The 16,732-nt window shown below is 49.9% G+C and overlaps 1 protein-coding gene across 2 annotated transcripts; it reads right to left on the minus strand.

Annotated features, from left to right (window-relative positions):
- Positions 1–117: 117 nt before the first annotated feature.
- Positions 118–15,892, minus strand: CCAR2 (cell cycle and apoptosis regulator 2). 2 transcript variants are annotated; one of them, XM_059695995.1, is made up of 20 exons: positions 15,732–15,892; positions 14,752–14,843; positions 14,239–14,330; positions 13,935–14,049; positions 13,658–13,787; positions 13,381–13,477; positions 7,719–7,838; positions 5,440–5,662; positions 5,245–5,358; positions 4,746–4,909; positions 4,147–4,318; positions 3,834–4,061; positions 3,514–3,735; positions 2,809–2,953; positions 2,606–2,685; positions 2,052–2,198; positions 1,764–1,875; positions 1,471–1,659; positions 1,123–1,328; positions 118–912 (listed from the first exon to the last, which is right to left on the minus strand). In XM_059695995.1, exons 1-20 carry the CDS (start codon positions 15,787–15,789, stop codon positions 868–870), a joined length of 2,751 nt encoding a protein of 916 aa, XP_059551978.1. In that variant the 5' UTR covers positions 15,790–15,892; the 3' UTR covers positions 118–867. The 2 variants fall into 2 exon arrangements, with proteins under 2 accessions (XP_059551978.1, XP_059551977.1); XM_059695994.1 differs by having other exon boundaries at positions 2,606–2,688.
- Between the last annotated feature and the right edge of the window lie 840 nt (positions 15,893–16,732).

Raw genomic sequence — 16,732 nt, forward strand, 5'->3', positions numbered from 1 at the left:
CCACCCACCTCTGGAGGCGACTACACCTCTATCCAGCAGAGGCTGGGCTGAGGGCCAGGAGGAGGGGTGGGAGCACAGCTGGCCTGGAAGAAGGGAAAAGCTATGGAGGACACTTGGTTTGTTTTTTACTTTGGTTTATTTAAAAAACAAAAGCAAAAAAAAACAAAAACAACTTTATATACAAAGTCAAACTGAAACCACGGATTACGGAAAGAGGTGAGACTCATGGGGAACGGGAAAAAGGCTGGGCCAGAGCCAATACCACATTCTGAACACAGGGAGCCGGGGCAGAAGTGCTGGTTCCTGCTGGCAAGCCCGGGGGCTGGAACAGTGCTCACTGGCCGACAGCCCAGCAGCGAGCTGGCTGGCACGGACTCCCTCCCTCCGCAGGCCCCAGGACACTCATCCCCCAGGAACCTGTGCCTGTGACCAGCAGGATCTGTGCCATTCACAGGAAGGGGCGCTTACCCCAGCCAGACTCCACGTCTGTTTCTTCATTTATTGGCATCAGACCTTATGACATAGTCAAAGAGCCTTTTCCTCCCCTGTCTTACTCTAAACTGGAAGAGGACAGGAGAAAGCACAAGACTAAAGGGCCCCAGGAGAAACCCCAAGGTGGAGGGCAAAATGACATTCGAGGGGTGCAGGTGTTGGATTTAGTTGTAAGTGGAACCGGTTCCTCACTCGTCCGTCCACATAGCACAGGCAGACCCCACCTGACGGCCTGAGCTCCCCTCCACAGGCTGAGCGCGGGTCAGCTGCCCGCCTGCTCCCAGGTCCTGCTCAGCTCCTCTCTGGAACCAAAGGGCTCTCACTTGAGCAGCTCCATCGCTGACCTCGCAGGATGGCAGCTCCTGCGTCAAGCCCTCAGTTGCTAGGTGCTGGCTCCTCCTTCTCTACCCAGCTGTCAGCCTGTTTGCAACAGATGGCACGCGAATTAGGACCCAAGGAGAAAGGACTGCTACCCACTTCCTCCTGGGGACTCAAGTTTGCAAGCTGCTGGCTGACAGATTCCCTAAGAAACTGGTGGATGGGGGAGAAGGCGAGGTGGACCAAGGGGCTGTTGTCTTGGCATCATCTTGACTAAGCCTCCCCACTAAGCCAGCTCTCCTACAGGCTCACCTTTTCAACCATCCGCTGCATCTCCAGCTGCAGGGGGGTCAGGCGCCTCCGGAAGTCATGCAGCAGCCGCTGAAGCTGGTTCTTCTGCCGCTCAGCTGTGCGGGCCGTGTCCTCGGCCTCAGCCAGCCGGGTGCGCAGCTCCTGCATGTCAGCTGCCAGCGTCTTGTTTGTTACTTCAGTGGCTGAGAAGCGGTGATGGCTCTCCTCTGGTGGGAAACACACCAGAAAGACTGGGGCTAAGTTAAGGATCGGAGCTCAGGGCAAGAGGCCTGCAGCCTAAGGAGTGGGTTCCCCTCGGTCTCCGTGTACCCATCTGCACGGCCATCGGCAGCCCCATCAGCCACTCACCTAGCTTCAGTTCCAGTGTGTGAATCTTGTTCTCCAGGTAGAGCCGCCCACTGTCCTGCTGCTCCGCACGTTGCAGCAGGTTCCCCACATGGATCAGGCTGCCGTTGTGGGACACCAGGCCCTTGTGTTCCAGAGGGGCAGCTACTGGCTTTGCGCTTTTCCCAGAAGGAGGTAGCAGGTCCAGGTTTCCTAGAAGGGCCATGGGAAGAGGTGAGGGTCGGGTCTCGGGAGGAGAAAGCAGCCTGCCCTGCCCTGCCCACTCTCCACAGAGGCTGCAGAGCACCGGTACACACCAAAGAGCGCCTCCTCAGGAAGCCCGCTGTCCATGCCCTCAGAGCGGCTGTACTGAAGGCTGCGGTACTGGCAAATGTTCTGGGTCACCACCCTGCTGACCAGCTGTTTGGCCTGCAGAAAATACACACCCAGATCCCCTCTGATGAGAAGGTGCAAGCCCTCCCGGGACGTGAAAAAACCTAGAACTGGAGCATCCCAAGTCCCCCGCAGTTCAGGTGCGTGCCTGTGCACATTACGTCAGGCGAGGCCACCTCAGAAAGGACCAAGGGGGACGCGAGAGAAGGCACCTGCTCTGCACTGAGCCGGAGCCCAAGGGTAAGCAGGATCCTCTCCAAGTCTCGACGGTGCAAGTAGCCACACCAGTTGGCATCAAAGAAGACAAACGCAAGAAGACAGTCCAAAGGGAGCACAGCAGAGGGGTCCAGCTCCTTGGGCTGCAAGAGGAAACGAGGATGAACGGGATTACACAGCGTCCTCTCTGGCTACTCGCCCTTTTACAGCCGAGTGGCCTGGCTGACAGTCCCACCAGGTGCACCTTCTGGCTGGAGACCTGACCCTGAGCCTCTAACCCAAGGCCTCCAGGGCATTTCTGGCCCTGGGGCTGTCCCACACAGGAGCCCCGTGTGTGCTCCTACACCAGCTGCCTCTCCTATTCCCCCTGACAGACGCTGAAGTGTCCCCTGGGTCCTACAGAGGTGCTGTTCCATGAGCCAAGAACCACATGTCTGGTCAGTCAACAAACAATGGAAGTCGTTTGTAGAAGTATAGCTCCCAAGGACGGGCTCAGGCCTTGCTGAGTGTCACTGTCACTGAGGCCGGAGGGGCAGAACACTGGTCTTACCATGTCCTGAAGGGAAGAGAACTCCATCTCTGACTGGTTGGAGGCAACAGAACGGACCTCAGAATCCTCCAGCTTGGCTCCTGCTACAGAAGGCCTGGCATGAGCTTGGAGCAGTGACCACATGGCCACACCAGCTCCAGTCCCAACGGGAGAACACTAGAGCCACCCGCAGCCGCCCGCGTGCTCCCACCCCCCGCGCTCACCGAACTCCTCCTCCCCATCGTCCCGCAGCAGCAGCAGCTCCGGGTCCAGGGCCATCTCACAGAGGTCCTCCGACGCCTCAGCCCGGGGTTTCTCCTCTTCCTCTCCTCCAGAAGATGGGGGTTTGGGCAGAACCCCATCTTCCTTCTAAGGAAAGCAGACCGAGATGAGGAGGACTGTCCCCTGTAATTACTAGCAGTGACAATGGCTAACACTGAGTGTCAGCCCCCTCCAGGCACTGTTAAGGGCTCTGTGTGCACCACGTCATGTAAAGTATTTCATGACACGGGTCCAGAGCAGACTGGGGCACTTTCCAGACACCGGGGATTCTCCCCAGGAGTCCAGTGCAGCCCGTAAGAAATTATGCTGACCTGAGACCGTTTAGTTGGGTGAGAAGCCCCAAATGCTTTAGAAGGGCTAGGAGAATGCAGTGTTCTGGCTAACCACAGCCCTGAGCCCTCTCCTTCACTGAGCTCCCTGTGCTGCTACCAGCCACACTTCCCTTCCCTCCAGGCACAGCAGCACAGCACCCCCTGGCCGAGGGCCGAGCACCCTGCGCCCATTACACACCAGGCTCAGCATGAGAGAGAGGGGTTCTGAGAGACCGTACGTGCTCAGAACAGCACCTGGTACCACGCAGCACGCGAGTTCTGTTCAACGTTACTATGTGTAGCCCCAGTGCCCGCGCAGGGGGCGGAAGGACTCACCGGTGGGGTGTCTGACTCGGCAGCTGTGCCCTCACTCTGTACCTCCTCCTTGGACTCCTTGGCCACCTCCTCCTTGACCACTTCTTCCTCCTTGGCCACCTCCTCCTTCTCAGGTTCAGGCGGGGCCACGACCTTTTCAGGAAGGCTCAGCAGCATCTTATAAATCCTATAGCCAAAGTCCCTCTGCAGCATCTCCAGAAACAGCTCAGCCAACACCATCACCTGGTGAAAGAGGCCCATGGGCATCAGGAAAAAGGGAATGTCCCACGCCCCGGCACACCCACACCCTCCCCCACAGCCTCCCAGACTCCTACACCCACCTCAAAAGAGATCCTTTCCTTGGGCCGCCGGTCCTCCACAATGCCATGGAGGGAGAGGTTTATGCAGCCGGGGCGTGCCATGACAGCGGGTTCCAGAGGGGGTGGAGGGGCCTCTGGGAGGTCAGTGTCCACTTCCTGCTGTGTGGTGGCCTCCGGGTTCTCTGCATTCTGTTTGGTGTCCGCTCCTTGCTCCGATGCCTCACTTGCCTGTTCTGTAGGCTCTGTTTCCTGTGATAAAAGCCAAGAGCTGTGACCACCTGGGCTTAGGTCAGGGCACCTATTCTCCCCACCTGTTAGTAAGGCTCTGCCTTACCACGGGCACCTCCTGGGCCAGGGGAGCTGCCTCTGCAGCTTTCTGCTGGCACAGGGCCTCCCACTCTTCCAAAGTAGGCATGATGGTCCAGACATCCGGCAGGTACACCACCACGGTCTGGAGCCGCTTCGGGGGTCCTGGCTGCAGGTACTGAAACTCAGCAAAGCGCCACCTGCTCACAGCAAAAGGAAAACGAAGTAGTGACCCAAGACATCTGCAAGCAAGTGCTTCAGTTTCCAATCAACATTTAGTGAGCACACACTGCGAGCCAAGCTTTGAACGTTCAAAAACCAGATACAGACAGGTCCTCAAGAAATGGTTAGTCAATGGGAGACACAAAGAAGCAGACATTTACTTTCCAAGGTGCTAAGGCAACAAGAAGGGGCACTGAAGGTTGCTGGGGGAGAGGTTAGCTGCCCTCCCACATTCACATCCCTAGTGATGCTCATGATCCAGGCGGCCATTTGTGAAGACTGGAGAGAGCAATGAGCTGGGACTAGGGAACAAGAGAGAGCTAACAGGTCAGAAAGGTGCAGAAGCTTGGCCCAAACAGTCGCCAGCTCCACTCGCCAATAGCCGGCCCGCAGGCAGCCACTCACCACTTGGTGCAGGCACTCAAGTCAATGCCGGTCTGGGCCTGTGCACAGCGGATGGCCGTGCGGACTAGCACCTGCGGGTCGCCCTTGGGGTCGAGGCCATCCAGGGAAGGAGACCACTCGCCCCCAACCAGCACTGCCTCCTCTTCCTTCCGGCCCAGCAAAAACTGCAAAACGAGATCAGGGCTAAGAAACGAAAAAACAATTACCTGGGTCTCCCACTGGAAGGCAGCCTGCCACCGCTGGGGATGCAGGCAGCAGGATGTGGCAGAGTCCACAGGACAGTGGGGGTGGCTTCTCCACCCATGAACACGACCAGCCACGTAACGTTCTGACAGTAACAGCTCTGAGCAGTGCTACGCTCCTGGTAAAACCAGAGGTGTTTCAGCTCTGAAAAGCCTTGTTTTTAGGAGTTCATAAGTAGGAGCCGAGCTGCTGAAAACGTGACACGGACTGGACGTTATCAATGAATGCGTCTTGCCTAATGGACTCCAGCTCTCACCTTAATCTGCTTCAGAGGGTGTTCTGGTGCCTCCCTTGGCTCAGCCATGTCATCCACAAAGAGCATGCAACAACGAAACAGTTCCTCCAATCCCGGGGAAGAGAGCAGCAGTACCTGAGGAGGGTAGCGGGAAGGACACTCAGCTTTCTCAGCCTCCAACAACGGGAGCAAGCGGCAGGACCTCAGCCAACTTACCTTGGAACTGTACGCGGGGTCACTGTCTGCAGGGACTGGCTCAGCACCAGTGTCTGGAGCTGGCTCCTTCGCAGAAGATACCTGGATACGGCTCGGGTGGTGGAGGGAAAAGGGCTGGCTCAGAGGGAAGGCTGACAGCCAGCTCAGATGCACAGCCAGAAAATCTGAGGGGACCAGGAGGCTGCGGTAACGGCGCTGGAGTTCTAGGAAGTCACAGGTGGGGCTGTAGGAAGAAGCCAAGACTAAGTTATCTTTTAAATTGAACGGTAAAAGATTTGAAAAATAAGAGAGCAAGTTATTTTATATAATCTGGGAAAGAACTTCTAAGTAAGACACATCTAGGGGAAAAAATGGATCCAATTTAACCACCAAAAATGTTACAACCTCGAAAGGCAAAATAGTTAAACTGGAGAGGAAAACATTTGCAATACATAACAGAGAAAAGAGTCACTGCTTAACATAAAAGGAACCAAAAAATCACTAACCAAAAGTTCACACCAATCTAAGAGAATACTGGGAAAAGTGACAGCAACAGAAATGAGACTTAAAAGCCCATATAAATATGCTCAATCTCACTTATAATTAAAGAAATGCAAATCAGATATCACTTTTCACCCATCAGACTAACAAAGATAAAAAAGTTTGATAAGGCAGTGTTGGCAGAGGACTGGGGAAACAAGTAATTCATGCCCCAATGGTGAGAACGTAAACTGGTATGACCTCTTTAAAAGAATGAGCAATTCTCTCTTCCTCTCTCACTAAAAAATAAAAATAAATAAAGAATGGGCAATAGCCATCAAAGTTCAATAGTGTGTGTGTCTAATAGTTAGCAATCATGTTCTGACTTGATGTGACATGGAAATCGGTGTCTTGTGAGAGGGGAGCCATGTGGATCAGCATGGAGAACAAGAGGCCCTCCTAGGCCAGGGGAGAGGGACAGTCCTCCTCTCCCACCTTGAGGAGGTGCCAGGACCTGCCCCTCGCCTCCGCTGGGCTTCCAGTGGACTTTGCTTTGGGGGTGTATCTAATACCGTAGCTGGAGCCCTGCCTCTCCACAGCTAGATGGAACCTGGAGTCGCTCATCTACCTCTTAAGTCAGTTTCTTTCCCCCCCCCCCTAAAATATTAATACTGAGATTATCTTAGTAAGGTTCATAAACAGTTAAAATCCCTAACCAATTCTGATGCAAGTGCCCAAAATTACATTATTAAGAATAACTGAGCAGACTGACTGTCCGCAGTATTTATTAACTGTTTTATTTGTCGAGAGAAACTATTCCTTAGCTCAAATATCCATGTTTCATAGTTCAGGAACACAGGTCAGTGACAAACTTCCTAAAAAATTCTTTACATTCCAAGATCACTTTGCACTCTAAAAGACACCAGCCTTGCCGTAACCGGTTTGGCTCAGTGGATAGCATGTCGGCCTGTGGACGGAAAGGTCCCAGGTTCGATTCCAGTCAAGGGCATGTACCTTGGTTGCGGGCACATCCCCAGTGGGAAGTGTGCAGGAGGCAGCTGATCGATGTTTCTCTCTCATCAATGTTTCTAACTCTCTCTCCCTTCCTCTCTGTAAAAAAGCAATAAAATATATTAAAAAATAAAAATAAAAGACACCAGCCTTCCTCTCTCAATATCTGTCATGGAATCATAATTTCTGTGGAAATCTGTGTATGCCTTCTTTCTTGGTTCAGCCACACAAACTCTCAGGAAGCTGCAACCCCCAGGGCCACAATGATGGCTCCAACAATACAAATGCTTGGCCAGAAGGCCACGTATCTGAGGTTCTGTCAGAGCACAGGAAGACATGGTGGTTCATATTCTCCTCAACACCCAAGTCCTTCGTGATGGAGAACTGGACGACTCCAGCAGCGGCAGGCCCTCAAATGGAACTCTGTCAGTTCCTGCGAGCGAGACGTCAGCTTGCAGGCTACATGCTGTAGCACTTAGAAAACAATGCAGAAACCAGTCCCAGCGTTCTTATGAGCTGCAGCTTCTACGTGCATTATAACTGCTACAGACTGGCAAGCCTCAGTTACAGCCTGGCATAATCATTTCTGGTGATCAAATCATAAAGTTTATCAGGGCACCCATGTCAGTGGTGCTCTGCTGGTCAAAATCTGAGATTTCAAAGTAAAAAATTTGTTACATTAAAAAACAAAAGGTCATAAGAACACACGCTCACACACATAAACTCTCACAAAGGCTGTATCTCATTTACACAAGACTCTGTTACCAGCTGCAAGCTGCACCCCACCCCCACCCAGCCTTGCCACTCACCTGTCCACAGTATAGGGAGTGAGATGGACTCGGTAAGGAGGCAAGTCATGCCTTGGTTTCTTAGCACCCCAAGGCTCTCCACCAGCCCGCTGTTTGCGTTTCTTGGAGTCATAGTCATCGCTGGAGGAAGAAACCACTGTTACTTATGATTCAACACACACTGGCCTAATAAGAGCTGGAAATGATCTGACTCCCCAATGTTAAAGAAATGGATAAAGAAGCCGTGCTGACAGCCATATAACAGACTGTTATAAAGATATGAAAATGGATATTTAGATGCTTTTAATAACCATTCATGTTAAGCCAAAAGAATGGTATATAACACTTGTATATACAGTAGTACCTCAACTGTGTAAAAAAAGCTTTACAAGACTGAAAAGAAAGAAAATATTAATGGTAGTTGCCTCTGACTAATACTTACGAATAATTTTTAAATACTTTCAGAACTTTATAAATTATAGTTAACATACAATTTTTTTAATGAGCAGAAAAGACTTTAATTGATTATTATTCTCTTGTTGTTGTTAATCCTCACCCGAGGTTATCTTTTCATTGATTTTTTTTTTTGAAAGAGTGGGGGGGGGGCAGAAATATCAATGTGAGAGACACACATCAATTGGTTGCCTCCTGCATGCACCCCAACCGGGCCAGGGATCAAACCCACAATCCTTGGGTATACAGGTCAAACTCTAACTACTGAACACCACCAGCCAGGGCTGATTTTTAACAAAAGATATATGGTAACCATGCTAAGAGTTCTATAAAGTAAGTTTTATTAAAAGCAATAGCTCGGCTGGTGTGGTTCAGTGGTTGAGCATCACTCAATGAACCAGGAGGTCATGGTTCAATTCCTGGTCAAGGCATATACCCAGGTTGCTGGCTCGATCCCCAATGGGGGGAGTGCAGGAGGCAGTCGACTTTAATACATACTAAAGTCATAAGACACTATGATCCAGTAATCCCACTCTGGAAAATTTACCCCAAGGAAGTTAGTTCAAAAGAAGAAAAAAGGTTATATATAGAAGGGATAAAAAAGCAAGCTGAGAGTAAGAAAACCACATTCACATCCAGCAATGTCTGGATTTTTATCGTAAATAAGTAAAATAATCACGCAGCGCCCTAGTGGGTTTGGCTCGGTGGACAGAGCATCAGCCTGCAGACTGAAGGGTCCCAGGTTCAATTCCAGTCAAGGGCCTGGGTTGCAGGCTCAGTCCCCAGTGAGGGGCGTGCAGGAGGCAGACGATCAATGATTCTCTCTCATCATTGATGTTTCTATCTCTCCCTCTCCCTTCCTCTCTGAAATCAATAAAAAATGTATTTAAAAAATAGTAATCATAATCATGCAGCCATTAAAACAATCATGAGGATCACATGGAAAAATGTTTAGTAAGAATCTATAAAAATAACTTGAACTCTAAGATTAAAATTATAGAATGTATGAATATATATAAAGACTAGAAAAGAATATGGGGGGAAACTGGCAGTAATTTTTCTCTTCAAAATTATTTTTAAAGGTCTTTAAGAATGGTTACCTTTAGCCCTAACTGGCTTGGCTCAGTGGATAGAGCGTCGGCCTGCGGACTGAGGGGTCCCAGGTTCGATTCTGGTCAAGGGCATGTACCTTGGTTGCGGGCACACCCCCAGTAGGGGGTGTGCAGGAGGCAGCTGATCGATGTTTCTCTCTATCTCTCTCCCTTCCTCTCTGTAAAAAATCAATAAAATACATTTGCCGAAACCGGTTTGGCTCAGTGGATAGAGCGTCGGCCTGCGGACGGAAGGGTCCCAGGTTCGATTCCGGTCAAGGGCATGTACCTGGGTTGCGGGCACATCCCCAATGGGGGAGGTGCAGGAGGCGGCTGATCGATGTTTCTCTCTCATCGATGTTTCTGACTCTCTCTCTCTCTCTCCCTTCCTCTCTGTAAAAAATCAATAAAATATATTTAAAAAAATAAAAAAAATAAAATAAAATACATTTAAGGGGAAAAAAAAAAAGAATGATTACCTTTAAAGGAAAGGAGAGTCCTAGCTGGTTGCTCAATGGTTAGAGCATCGGCCCACAGACTGAAGGTTCTCAGGTTCGATTCCAGTCAAGGACCGGAACCTCAGTTGCAGGCTCGATCCCCAGCCCCAGTTGGGCACATGCAGAAGGCGACATATCAATGTCTCTCTCTCACATCAATGTTTCTGTGTGTCTCTCCCCCTCCCTTCCACTCTTTCTCTCTCTCTAAATATTAGTGGAAAAAATATCCTCTGGTGAAGTTTAACCAAAAAATAAAAAAATAAAAGCAACATTTTTAACTTTATATAACAGCATGCACTACTCTATACATTCATGTAATAAATTACTCATCATTGTATCACTGTTATGGGTGCAATAAATAAAAACAGTAGATCAGAAAAAAACTTTAGAACAATATAAAATGCCAGATTGATAACGGGAAGACCCCCATGGCGGGGAGGGTAGAGTGAAGGGAGCCTAATATATGATGACGAAAGGTGATTTGACTTTGGGTGGTAGACACAGCGCAACATAAAGACCTTGTAACAGAAATCTATACCTGAAGCCTATATGATCCTATTAACCAATGTCACCCCAATAAATTTAATTTTAAAAACAAAAGAAAATTTACCTAGTCATTACACCCCAGGAGCTAAGTTGTTATATTTAACACAACGTTTTTCTTTTTTTTAATTATTATTTTTTAACATATTTTTATTGATTCCAGAGAGGAAGGGAGAGGGAGAGACAGAAACATCGATGATGAGAGAGAATCTCTGACAGACTGCCTCCTACAAGCCCCCTACTGGGGATGGAGCCTGCAAACCAGGCATGTGCCCTGACCAGGATTGAACCGTAACCTCCTGGTTCATAAGCCGACACTCATCCACTGAGCCACCCCAGCAGGACCAGTGTTTCGTCTTTTCTCTTGTGTCTGCTGGGTAATTTCCCTGTTAATTTGCATCTCCATCCAAAAGCTGCCTTCTACTCCTGCTCTAATGGGATGTCAGTGCTTCCATGTTTCTAACAGAAGAACCGCTCCCCACTCATCTGACAGCTCTCTCAGCTGGTTTGTGACTGGAGTGAACTCTTCTGTAAATGCTGCCAACCTATAGTTAAGCCAGATGTTCCACTGAATCCTGTGAATTCCACAGCCAGTTTCCACTCCTATTGTGACTTGTCAGGAACAGGTTACAGGGTAGTAGTGCCAGTGGGAGGCATCTCAGTGACCTCGGCAGGAGACACTGATCCCTGCATCCCAAAGCCTAAAATTCAAAATAAAACTTGGCTTCCAGCCAAAACGCTGCTCCTTTATAAACTGCTATTCTCCCCAGAATGACCTAATTCTTACTCCCCCTTCCCTACTCGGCAGATCCTGTTACTGACTGACAGTAACATGTCTCCTTTCTCTAGAAGCCACGACGCTGAAGCATTATAGCCAAAGTAATAGAACATAGGCTCACACTGAGCTTGACATATCCAGGCCAAGCAAACGCAACTGACCATATAGAAAAGCTGAACCTGAACCCAAAGCAGGAGTTCATAGCTGCCACTCATTTCCATCCAGCTTACACCACCCCCTGAGCACAATTACTGTGATTCTGTAATGAAGCCTTAATAAATTCACGGAGTATGAGAGGTGGAAAGCCCTTAGAAACTGACCGGGAAGATGCACCAGATGCGAGATGTGGGAGCATGCAAAACGTGTCAGTGATTGAGAACCGGACAATGTGTTTCAAAGGAGTGAAGACACTGGAAACAATCCTGGACCCTCAAAGCGACCCCCTAGTTGGAACTCACGACCCAGCTGAGGGAGCACACACTCGCCGCAGCACAGACTAGCCGCATCACTGCCTAAGCTTTCGGAGTTACTCCATGAACCTTTTAAGTGTTGACTTTGGACTGCGTTCTCGGCCTTGACCATGTAATGATTTACTGGCATCTGGGATCAGGGGTTTCCGTCTTAGTATAGTTCTCACTTCAAAAGAGAAGAACATGAGAGTATATTCTGAAGTAATGGAAATATTCTACATCTTTTTTTGTTGTTATTAATCCTCACTCAAGGATACTTTTCCATTGATTTTTAGAGAATGGAAGGGCGGGGTGGAAGCAGAGAGAGAGAGAAAAACATCAATGTGAGAAAAACACATCAACTGGTTGCCTCCCGCACATGCCCCAACCAGGGCTGGAGATCAAGCCTGCGATGGAGGCACGTGCCCCTCAACCAGAATCGAACCCAGGATGCTCCATCCACTGAGCCAAACTGGCTAGGGCTCTACATCTTAAAAGGAGTGAGGGTTACATGGGATTTTCCACTTGTCAAAATTGTCCAGTTAAGCCGAAACCGGTTTGGCTCAGTGGATAGAGCGTCAGCCTGCGGACTGAAAGGTCCCAGGTTCGATTCCGGTCAAGGGCATGTACCTTGGTTGTGGGCACATCCCCAGTAGGGAGTGTGCAGGAGGCAGCTGATCGATGTTTCTCTCTCATCAATGTTTCTAACTCTCTATCTCTCTCCCTTCCTCTCTGTAAAAAAATTAATAAAATATATTTTTAAAAAAACCAACAAACAAAAAATTGTCCGGTTAAGATTTGTGCATTTTAACCTATACAAATTTTACCTTTAAAACATCATGTATGAGGCAGGAAGTAGAGAGAGGTAGAGATAAAAAAAAAAGAAAGAAAAAAAGAATAGCAGATGTTAATACTCAAAGCTGGGTGATGGATATATGAGAGTTCATCGTCCTCTTCTGTTTACTATGCTTGTACAATAAAAGTTAAGATAAGACCAACAGATGGAAATAGGACAAGTCTTAAGCAAACTAGTCTAGAGCTTAACTCCCAGGGATATAAGCAAAACCCTATAGGAGAGAATAAGGCAAGATAAGGAATGTGAGCCAGAGAGGACAGGTAGCATGCTCTTGGCAGCCCCCGATGCTCACAATGATACAGGGTGGCCTGGGAGGCCCACAGACCCAAATCCACCATGCTGCTCCCCACAGGCCAAGACACGGTGTGCCTGTCCCAGGCACAGCCTAGCCTTCTAGGCAGAGTGCAACACGCACACTCTAACCCCGCACTGATGTATACAATGTATATGAAGAAATGTTCTATACTAAGAATTTAAAACATAGCTACAAAGTTACTTTTTTGGGGACAAGTACCATTTTCCTGAAAGTTGTTTTGTTTTTAGAGACAAAGACAAATACAGGGAAGAAAGAAAAAACATTGATTTGTGTTCCACTTATTTATGCATTCATTGGTTGGTTGCTTGTATGTGCCCTGACCTGGGATTGTACCCACAACCTTGGCATATCGGGACAACCCTCTAACCAAATGAGCTACCTGGCCAGGGCCTCTTGATAGTTTTGATTCTTAGTATCTCAATCTTAGGGACTAGAAATAAAAGGGAAAATTACATATTAAGAAAAAATTCAATATGATTATTTTGAAAGGTGAACTACATCAGATCCCTGCTTACTGAACTGTTTATAAAATTCCAATATTTGTATATACCTCAGGTGTCTGCCTACTTCAGGGTAAAGGAACTAGGATCTAGCTGCAGGAAGAGAATGTTAGTGTCAGCAGGTGGCAAAGAAAGGGGCGGTGCTCCTAGAGGCAAATAAAGGAAATAAAATATTTTTTTCTGATTGAACATCCTCTTACCTTCGGCCCTGATCCAGTCGGCCATGAGGTCCCCGAGCAGGAAATCTGTTCAGGTGGCTCAGATGAAGGGTGTGGGATGTTTGGAAGAGACTCAGAGCTGCAGAGAGGAAATGGCTGGTGACTCCAAAACTCTAAATACCCAACTCCCCTGTCCCTTTCTCTCAGTGCACAGAAGTACCCACTTCTATTCACAGAGCAGCAACCTGACAGATACAAGTCCATTCATCCAGAGTATCCCATAAAGCGACACCCCAACATCCACGCCACTGGTACTCACGCTTTTGAGGAAAGAGGGGGGGAATCCGATGGGGCTGGAAGATCAGCTGGGGCTGAGCTCCCAGAATCCCTTGCTTCTGGCCCAGGGCTGCCACATGTAGAAGGGGAGGTGCTGGGGACTTCAGTAGGGGCTGCAGGGCAGTAACCAGGAAATTCAGGGCATCCCATAGTTGACGTGCCCATCCTCTCAACAAAAGTAAAGCTCGTGCCCAGCTGTCAGGACCCAGGGGCTTCCCTCCCTTCCCTTTCCCATGCATGTGCCCAGGAGAGAGAAATACCTGATTGGAGAGCGTTTGCACCTTGACAGCATTCCAAGGCACTGCCTGGCCTGGGTTGTATGCAGCCTTCACCAGCACCTTCTCACCCAGCTGGGGCAGCCGGCCCTTCACCACACTGCCAGCAGATAAGCCTAGTCAGGAGACCCCGGCCAGGCCACCCTGGCTACCCAGTGAGCCCTGCCCATCAGGGTTTCTCAGACCTTCATCAACACAGGAAAGCACTGGCTTTAGAGGAGCCCCAAGAGCACGGTGACAGAACAGAACCAAACAAGCATTTCCAAAAAGAGACCAGCCTCAAACCCACCTCAGCTGAAAAAAGACCTCTTCATCCACCACCCCGAAATAGTCGTGCAAGCTGGTGACGATGCCAGTGAAGACCCGCTGCTTCTCCCCGCCCTGCAAGAGAGGAGTGCAGCTCAAACAGGGAGCAGTCACCCACATTCTGCCAGTAGCATCTCCTCTACACACACCCGCCCAGCTCAGCAGAATACTGCACCAAGACTCATAGGGAAGGAAGCGTACATGTTCGGTGGACATAATCCATCTTTTTGCCTGGGGGGGGGGGGGGATGCTGATTCTTGCACCACAAGCTTCTTCTAGGACTCCCAGTTATTTTATTCCAAGGAGCACTCTAGAGATTTCCCTAGAGCCAAAAGTTAGGATTCCCCAGTCAGAGGTGTCTAGTCACCTCCATACTGGCCCAGGACAGGCGTGTCAGGAAGGATGAACACTGTGATGTAAAAACGAAAGCATCAGGCATCCATGCGTGCTGAGTGGTCCCAAGCCCTAAAACTCAGTAGAAAGGATGCCAACCTACCTGAAGGTGCCTGGCATTTTGGGACAGGTCTGTGGCCACAGGAGGAGTGAGCAAACCAGGAGGAGGACCCAGAAGAGATGTTGAAGCTGTGCCTGTGGGGACAGAGGAGCAATCTCCAGGAACTGCACCTACCATCGTTCAGCACTACAGTCAACTACGGCAGCGATTTTCAACCTTTTTCATCTCGTGACACACACAAACTAATTACTAAAATTCAGCAGCACACCAAAAAATTTCTTTTTTGTCAATCTGACACACAAAAATAGGTATAATTTTTATTATTCACACCAGATGGTTATTGTCATTTTTTTTTCAATTTGACAAACAACAATGTGTTGGCTGTTGTCATTTTTTTATTTGACAATCTAAAGCAGCGGTTCTCAACCTGTGGGTCATGACCCCTTTGGGGGTCGAACGGCCCTTTCTCAGGGTTCACCTAAGACCATCGGAAAACACATATATAATTACATATTGTTTTTGTGATTAATCACTATGCTTTAATTATGTTCAATTTGTAACAATGAAAATACATCCTGCATATCAGATATTTACATGCCGATTCATAACAGTAGCAAAATTACAGTTATGAAGTAGCAACGAAAATAATGTTATGGTTGGGGGTCACCACAACATGAGGAACTGTGTTAAAGGGTCGCGGCATTAGGAAGGTTGAGAACCACTGCTCTAAAGGAAGAGAGGTCGCTGCCCCTGACTCCATAGTCAGACACTGCCACGTTTCACCCGCTGCAGCACCCGGATGAACATCGCTAAACTAGACGACACGGCAAACCCAAAAGGCAAAGTGGCTCCAAGCAACGCTTCCACGGGTTTCACTGGCAGCCACTGTGGTCAGCTCCTGTTTTCCTAGGCAACATCAGCAGCAGATTGCACTCCACCAAGGAAAACCCACAAGCCCTCTTTTTAAAGACCCGGAGCGCGTCTTTCCCAGTGTGAGCCCCGGGAGGGATAGAGGCGATCACCTGAGAAGTTACGTCCCCCTGGAAGTGGGTTGATCCGCTGGCGCTTAAACTGGGACATTGGGATTGCTGTCTTCTTTCAGAGTCTCGGGGGGCGGGGGGGGAAACCTTCAATCAGAAAAGAAATAGATTAGCAGCTCATAGGGGAATTTTCCATCAACCCCAAAACAGGAATTAAGTATCTTGAGGAGAGTAGGGAGAATGAATGGAGATGGTGGGTGAAGGGAATATAAAGAGTAGCAGAAAATGAAGAAATTACATTGTTCCAGTTTGCCCTCACCAACAACCCAGCGGCGGGTCTTGCTGCCATGCCATCTTAAAGAGCAAACTGAAGCTCGGAGACTGACACTCGCCCGAGGCCGAACAACCCGTTAGTGATTAAACTGGGACTCACACCCGGTCACCCGACCATTTAGCGCTCCTCTCGCTATGCCACGCCACCCCAGATGGGTGGGGGCTGGGGGCTGGAAAGAGCCCGGAGACATTCATTCATTCAAATACATCCGCCAAAATGCTCTACGCAAGGCCCAGAAAAATGAAGGAGGCGGCCGCTAGAGAGAAGATCGCGTGGGTCCTCTCCCCGGAAGCCCGGCCCGCTGCACCCCCCCCCCCCCCCCGGCCTGGTAGGTAGCGGGGTGGCCCGGCTGACCGCGAATCCGGCTGCGCACCCGCCCTCCCGCTCCCGCGCTCCCCGGCCCTTGGCTCCTGCCTCAGGGGTCGCTGGGGCCAGACCTCCTGGGCCGGGTCACAGCCAGGCCACCGTGGAAAGACTGAGTCGCACTGTTTCTCCTCCTCCCGCCCGCCCGCCCGCCCGCCCCCAGGGCCGAGGCCGTTGCCAGGGAGACGGGACTTGCAGTCCAAGGGGGGCTCAGCCCCTTCCACGCCCGAGCATCTTCGCTCCCGGCCCTCGCAGCCCCCCGATTGGGGGAGGAGCGAAGAGGCAGAAGGGCGGCGGGGGCCAGCCGACCCACCTGCGGGCCAGGGCCGCGACACCGGGGGGACAA

This window comes from Myotis daubentonii, chromosome 5 (genome assembly GCF_963259705.1).
Source record: "Myotis daubentonii chromosome 5, mMyoDau2.1, whole genome shotgun sequence".
NCBI lineage: Eukaryota > Metazoa > Chordata > Mammalia > Chiroptera > Vespertilionidae > Myotis > Myotis daubentonii.